Raw genomic sequence first — 7891 nt, 5'->3', positions numbered from 1 at the left:
TTCCTTTAAGATATAATTACTTAACTCCGTTTGGGACAAAAGGGACTGACTGTACAGTCCGGGTACATTTTATATTGAGCTCCTTTAAACTTGCCTGGACAGTGTGGGCTTCTGTCAGGTCACAGGAGTACTTCAACGCAGAGAATTTTTGCGTATTGACATTTCCGCCTCAGACTTGACCTGGACTGTTTCACGTGAGAATGTGTAATGTGCCCTTACTTCCGAGAAGAAGTACACAGACTTGAGTATCCCCATAACATGTTTACTATACCAAGTTCGAATTAAAAACAGCACAAAATCTTTAATTTTTTTCAATTTTGGGTCCGAAGAAGCCCAGGCTTTATTCTCATTTGCTACAACAGTTTCCCTTTAAATAAAGCATTTGATGAGGTGACAGGTGAGGGACCCAGTGTCTGGCTGGGGACTATATTTCTGAACTTACTGTAATCTGAGAATGTGGATGTAAATTGGGTTACAATTGGTCTGACATTGATAAAAATATATATACAACAATTGCAGCTTTTCTTTCTATGGCAGGTTTTACTGGGTATCTTATGACCTGTTTACTATCTTAAGTGCAAGTCCAAACAAATTTCATTTTTTTAGTAAAAAAGTCTTTATTTCCAAAATGATTGGTTAGCCAGAAAAACAAATCTCCTAACACAAGACTTTGGTAAAAAAGAAATTTGATGCTTCTTATAAATTTTCCCTTGTAAGCAAAAGAAATAACATTTATGTAATAAGAAAGATGTTACCTATTCTCAACCATTAACCAGTTACCTGGTTTTAACTTTCCAAAATTAGGATTAGAAATGTACCAAGAGGGACCAAATAAGAACATAAGACACTGGGGTGGCTTGTCCTTAGAGTTATGTAGGAATCACTATCTTCAGGAACTTTGATTAAAAAAAAAAATTTTTTTTTCTTTATTGATTTTAGAGAGAGAGGAAGGGAGAAGGAGAGAGAGATAGAAACATCGATGAGAGAGAACATCGAGTGGCCGCCTCCTGCATGCCCTCCACTGGGGATCGGGCCCACAGCCTGGGCATGTGTCCTGACCTGGAATAGAACTGGCAGCCTCTTAGTGCATGGGTCAATACTCAACCACTGAGCCACACTGGCTGTGCAGGAACTTTGATTTTCATGGGTTGAGAGTAAATATGCCTCTAGGTAGCTAAGAGTAATGTTGCCAAAGTGGGCAGATTCTATAACAACTTTTTTTTTTTTGGTCTAAGTAGAAAGCCCCCTTACTTCTTTATATTATGTTCCTACAACAATGACGCTGGAAACAAAGCTCCAGGAACTCAGAGATGTGGTAATGGCCCTTCCACGATGAGGGAGCAAAAGCCGAATCTTTAGCCGATAATGATTGAGGTGTATATAACAACTGTAAACACACCCAAACTTACCAACAAGTAATTAGTGTAAAAACACAGAAGACAGACCCAAATGAGTTTTTTATTGAACAGTCTCTCTTGGGCTGAAGAAAATAATACAGATTCAGGGCTATAACATATATATGTTGTGTTTGGAAATATCCTGATGTGTTTAATGCAAATTCTTAAAATAGTGTATTCAAAACATTGTATGCATCTCGTCCATGACACTTATTTGGATTAAGCATAATGAAAAAGACCTGCAACAGACACAAAACGTTTTAACAATAAATGAATGAGTGAAAACTGCTGATGGACTCAACTCAGTACAATGTCCTTTTACACTAATCCTTGGTAGTCAGTCTCCCCGATTTTGGTGTGCTCAGTGCTGGGGAGGGCATGGAAAACCACAGCCCCCCCAAGGGTGTGTCAAGGACCAGAGTCCGAGGGTGGAGAGCTGACCTAGGTTTGACTTCCCATCTGATCTTCTTGCCCAACTGGATTCTGTATATTCTTTTTCTTTCTAAATTTCTATCTTTCTTCTAAAGGTCTTTGCAACACCTTTTCTTTCTACAGAAGAAAGAAAAGCTCTTTCTACACGTGAGATTTTATGACTAAAAAAAATCCCCTTTAAAGTACAGAGAGTATTTTTGTCGAAGGAATGGCTTGGTGGGCTGCGGGGAAACTTAGCAAAATGTTTGCGTAAGTAAAACATGTTAGAACTGGTTCAAAACTTAAAAGTCTAGATGTGTGTTGGAAGATTTTAAAAACTCCGGTTTGAGACCGCGGGCGAGGCCACTTTTGCTGCCTTGGCCGCGGTTCCAGCGAGGCTGTCGGGTCGGCAACCTCATAGGCTGGCTTCCTAGGAGAATTGTGGCAAAAACAAACAAAAAACACCAACCCCCAAACAAGGGAACACTTCTCTCTAGACTTAGTTACCCTTTACGTCAGGTGTGAGAACTGGCGACCTTACATTCAGATAAAGCAGCCATCAGTTCCTCTGGGGCATAGGACCCAGTTTAGGAGGCGAGATAAATGTATTCAGAATTTCTCGGCGAAAGAGGAAAGCCACCCAGCCTCTGCGCCCCTCTTCACGTCTACCAGCTCATCTTCCCCAAGAACTATTGATGACCGAGGGGACTCAACAAGGGACCTAACGCTCCGCTAAGTGAAAAGAGATGAGCAAACAACAGCTTCCTGCAAGAGAGCGGCCAGAGATGAGAGCGAACCTGCTCCGTCTATCTGAGGGGCGTGTTTCCTGCTGCATCCCGGGACCAGGTGCAGAGTTGTTTCCAGACACAGATGCCTCTTCATGGAGGCCTGGGTCTCTGTCCTGCGCCCAGGTGGATGCTCCAGAGGGACACACTTCCGTTTGTCACAGGGTGGCTGACACTACCCACATCTGTGCTGGAGTGCCGGCTGAGGAGGAGGGAGCCCTGGTCAGCCTGTGCCCACTAAGAAGTATACAGAAAGGGTGTCCCTGGCATCCACAAGACTACTGGGCAAAGGAGATTGCAGAAATGGAAACTAATGTACACAATTTAAATTGCCTTAAAGAAACAAGCAAACAAATGACCCAGCCACTGCTGAGTCTGGCATCTCGAGTGCAGCCCTGGATACTTGGCCCCTTGCTAACAAGGGTGAACGTTGCAGGCTCTGATCTCCTTCTTGTCTTTGCAGCTGGTGAACTGGGAGCTTTGGAACCTCTTCTTTACAGTCATGTAGCGTTCCTGAATCCCGCCTCCGCACAGGTTGGTGCACTCCGACCAGGCTGTCCACGGGCGCATCCTGCAGCCTGAAAGCAGGAGAAGCCGGTTAGGCCAGCAGACGCTGGGCAGACGGCGCTGAACTCCAGTAAACAACGGTGACATCTAGTTGTCTGGGCTTCTCCCCCACTCTTGCATATAATGAGTTGTTGAATTAAATATTGGTTAGAGTTCATTTCAGGGACTGTTAGTGCCTAGGTGATAGACAGCAAATACCTTGCGGCTCCTTCCACCAAGGGCTGCCTATGTCTCCATCTCTGGAATCTGTGCTTGATTATATGAGCTTTGGTCAATGGGACAGAAGCAAACATGGCTTGAAAAACAGCTGATGGGAACCCTCTCACCACCATGTATGAAAGCCTGGAGAGACTGTTGAAATGCCATGTGGGGAGGCCCCGGCCACCCTATCTGAGGGTGAGGCTGGTGTAGGTGAGGCTGGTGTAGGCCTTTCAGCCCCAACTGAACCAGCCGCTGCCAGTAACCACATGAATGAGCCCAAGCTGGACCACAGAAGACGCAGCTGAGCCAGCCCAAGTCACTAAGCCACAGAATCATGTTAATAAATGACTGTTTTCAGTAGCTACTGTTTGGGGTGGCTTGTGAATGCAGCAACCACTTCTTTCTCTTATGCTCTGCTCCCCAAGTGCTTAGCCTCCCTCCCAAATACTAAGTAAACTCAAATTGAATTCATTATTTCTCCTTCCCAAAGAAAACTTCCTTGTTATTAGGTTAGATCTTAAAAAAAAAAAAGTCTCCTTGGTGCTCGACACATGACTCCTTTGTAGCACCTGTCACATCATTCAATACTGTGCTGAGTTTCACGGAGAAGACCGTGGCATAGTGACTGCCCGGTGCACAATGGGGCTTAAATGGATATTGACTGGCCGACTGACCACCACATGCCACAGACCACATTCTGGTACTCGAACAGCTTGCTGTCAGAGAGATCATGGACTGTCAGGTAGCTCCTTGTATGCACATTTCTCATCGCCCCTGATGGACTGCCACAGGGAAGGGAAGAAAAGCTCAACAGACCCTTCACCTTTACATGTACGCAGACACCTTTCTCATCCACTCCAGGGAATCCAAAGACCACCCATTGGCCTGTGCCCAAGACTTCCCAACTGATTATTTCATGGATTTGCCTATGATTTGTAGTCTTGGCTTGGACCAGCTTATTCAGCAGTGAAGCCTCAGGCAGGGAGTTTTTTAAATTCCTAAAACTCCCTCAAGTTATGCTCGGGGAGGGGGACCCATAATCTCTCTCCTGGGCTACAAATGAAACTTAATGACTGGCCTCTATGCCTCCTCCAAACTACTCAACATGTCTGTAAAAGTCATTCTCTTACTTAAAACCGTCACCTACAGAACTAAGGCTTAAACCCTCAGCAGACAACTAGACCTTGTCCAGTATGGTCCCCACCGCTCCAGCCCAGTCTCCTGCCTGTCCCCTTGTGCTCTGCTCCATCTTGTCCATTTTTTTTTTTTGCTTGGTATCTCTGTGCCTTTGCAATGACTGTGCCTGCTGCTTGGATGCCGTTCTCTAACTGGCAGACTGCTACCCGTTCTTCAAGACCCTCTCTATTGCCCCACTTGACACCTCCCTGAACTCCATCCTCAGGCGGGAGCAGTACCTGGGAACTGCTCCCCATCGGACTCTTCCCGCAACTGCTCACTCCTCCGGCTCTCTCGGGCCTCTCTCCAGCGCAGCTTCTGCAGGGATGGGTTTCGGCATTTCCGGACGCGGCACTTTTTTCGCTGTACAGTCTCTGGGCAGGGCGCGCCTCCAAACTGAGGCTCCATTTGGATCATCCGGGTTCGAATCATGTGGCCTTTCCCACATGACTTGTTACATTCCGACCATTGGGACCACTCAGTGAGCTCACAATCAATGGCTGGCAAGACACAGATGGGCATGAATGTATCTCATGTCTGAAACAAGATACGGTCACTTACACTCTCCTTTGAACATCTCAACACAGGCCTATGAGGAATGCAAAGCAGGTGCTGTTATCCCATTTCACAGAAGAAACTGAGGCTCCAAGAGGCAGGCTGACTTCATCCAGCCCACATGGTTGGTACCTAGGTCATAACCCATATTCTCTGGCCTCTCTGCGACTCAAGAAGGCTTTGGGGGCACTTCGCAGGCGTGTTCAGAGCCCCTTGCCTTACTCTGTGAGCTTCTGGAATAGATCTGAATCTGGCCAAGCAGCCTGAGTGATAATGGAGAGGGAGCAGGAAAGACTGCAAGTGCATTTCAGAGGAAGCCAGGAAACAGATCACAGCCAAGTGTGTCTCTTGGAAGACTAGCCAGAAAAACAGGCTCTCTCCCCATGGAGATTACTCCCCATGTAATACAGCTGACCGCAGCGTTTGGGAGGAGATGGGGGTGGTTTGTGAGCTTTTGAGAGCTTGGCTTGTTTTCCTGCTGGCTGGTCTTATTGAGGCTGTAAGGGTACAGGAGTCATTGATTCAATGTCCACCCTCTGGTCATAGATAAATGAAATGGTCAGAGGGAAGAGGAATAAAATTAAGAAGCTTGGAAAAGCCACTGGTCAGACAGCCACTAATTGGGAATGGGGCGGAGGTGGAGGGAGAGAACTAAGAAGTAAGGTTTAGTGAGCCTTGTGTGAAGTGTTTTTCATCTAAGTCTCCTGTTTAGACTCCACAGTGGCTTGCAGCTTGTGTGTTTTGTAGATAGTAGTGGGGCCCTCATTACTAATGAGATTGACTGAGAGTTGCTCTGCTAACACAGAGGTCCGAATCCATGCTCTTTCTTCCTCCCCAGCAAACGGTTGGACATTAGGACCCAGCAGTGTGATCCTGCACAGGGCTGGTTAATAGAGGCAGAGAGGTGGGCTGGAGGACTTACGGCATTCAGGCAGCATGCATTTTTCCACCTGCTCCAGCTCCTCATTACAGTCCCCAAGCTCCGCCAGAGACTTGAGCATCCGCTGGCGGGTCCGCATGCCCTTCCCACAGGTCACGCTGCAGTCGCTCCACTCGGACCACGGGGACAGCAAGCATGGGATGGTATCTAGGCCGAGAGCCAGGTTTGCCACTAAGAAGAAGCTTGCTTTGCTTCCTTTGATCTCTTTGTCCCCCAATCCCGTCCCCCACTCTGGCCCTGGAGTAAAGTGAAATTGACTGATGGGTTCAGGAACTCAAGAAACTCCGTGGGGCAAGAAGTGGCTCAGCAGACTACTGCTCTTATCACTCTCCTGCAACTGCCCTGGCCCTGCTGGGGGCTGACATGATAACACATGATACTGAATACACAAATTATGTGGATACACAAGTCCCCACATGAAACCCCATTGAGGACCTGAGTAGGGTCTTACTAGAGACAGAAACATCCCCCACACACCAGGAACCATACACTAAAAGACAGACTCAATGCTGCAGTTTTTGGACACGTGCTGAAACTCCTAGAATGTGTATGTACTGTGTGCATGAGTACATATGTGTACTGATGTGTGAGCCTATGTGCATCTGTGCATAGAGCAGGGTAAAAGATTGGGGAGGCTGGGATGACCTGGAAAATGTACATCCCACCTAAATGTAATATTACCCTCATAAAGATACTTTGGGGTCCTATAAACATAGCTGTAGGTGAGTTCTATCCAGTAGTCACCAATTTGCCACTCCAGCATTGCTCAGAATGTCCCTCAGAAGAGGCCACTCTCTCTGCGTCTGTTGATATCCACACAGCTGTGGCCCTCATCTTGATCCTAGCAGTGTCCCCAAGGATGGTGGACCACAGTTTCCCCTGCACCTGCCCAGTTCTCCGACCTTAATGGAGGTGGTACTAAGGGGGGCTGTGGTCCTCCACACTGACCCTGTCTCAGTCCCCTCCCCCACTTCCCACGTCCACTCACGGCATTCTGGCATCATGCACTTCTCTGCCTGAGAAGTCTCCGCCTTGCACATGGAGCCATCCGCCGGGCTCATCTTGACCATGCGGTGCCGCTTCTTCATGCCCATCCCGCAGGTGGCGCTGCACTCGTCCCACTCGCCCCACTCGGTCATCAGGCAGCTGCTGGAGGCTGGGGAGTCCCGCGGCCTTGGGGTCGCGTCGGGTGCCTCGGGAGCCCGGCGCCCGCCCCGCCCCGCCCGCCCGGCGCCCCCACTCACAGCACTCCTCGTTGACCGTGCACTTCTCCGTCTCCTCGGTGGGCAGCATGCACACGGAGCCGTCCTCTGGGAACTGCTTCACGTACCGCTCCCGGGACCGCATGCCCATGCCGCAGGAGATGCTGCAGGGCGACCAGGTGATCCACTCCGACATGGTGCAGGTGGAACCATCTGCAACGCAAGGAGCGACGCTGCAGCCCCAGCCCCGCGCGCCAGGGGGCACGCCAGACGCGACCCACGACCCAACTCCTGAGGGGCAGGAATGGAGAAGGAACCAGCAGGCTTTCAAGGGGAGTTAGGCGGTTGAGGATGTCAGGGAACATAAAAGGAATACATTTTTAAACCAAAATTTCTCTAAGAGGAAACAAAATGTCTTTTTCCAGGTACATGGGGCACTCAGTAAGGATTACTCCTTATTCCATGATAATACATATGAAAGATACTTGGCTGGCTTAATGGATATTTTATACATATAATGCATGTGTGATATGATAATTTAATGTACATATAATTTAAGATAGCATAATCCACTTGTATGGTTTAGGATGTATCATACATCTGAGACCATTAAATAAAATTTAAAATTCACTTCCTCAGTCACTGACCACATTTTTA

At 47.9% G+C, this 7891-nt stretch overlaps 1 protein-coding gene across 1 annotated transcript in view; it reads right to left on the bottom strand.

The window, feature by feature from the left end:
- Positions 1–1113: 1113 nt before the first annotated feature.
- Positions 1114–7891, bottom strand: part of SPON1 (spondin 1) — a 278917-nt gene continuing 272139 nt past the window's right edge. Inside the window, exons 12-16 of the mRNA XM_036259901.1 lie at positions 7277–7447; positions 7021–7188; positions 6015–6179; positions 4777–5037; positions 1114–3171 (exon numbers count right to left, since the gene is read on the bottom strand). Of these exons, the coding sequence (XP_036115794.1) occupies positions 3008–3171; positions 4777–5037; positions 6015–6179; positions 7021–7188; positions 7277–7447 (929 nt within the window). The 3' untranslated portion in view covers positions 1114–3007. The remainder of the gene's footprint in view (positions 3172–4776; positions 5038–6014; positions 6180–7020; positions 7189–7276; positions 7448–7891) is intronic.

Source organism: Molossus molossus, unplaced genomic scaffold (assembly GCF_014108415.1).
Source record: "Molossus molossus isolate mMolMol1 unplaced genomic scaffold, mMolMol1.p scaffold_m16_p_13, whole genome shotgun sequence".
NCBI classification, from domain to species: Eukaryota; Metazoa; Chordata; class Mammalia; order Chiroptera; family Molossidae; genus Molossus; species Molossus molossus.
Note: the sequence above shows the minus strand (reverse complement) of the source record. Positions and strands in the feature narration are given on the sequence as shown.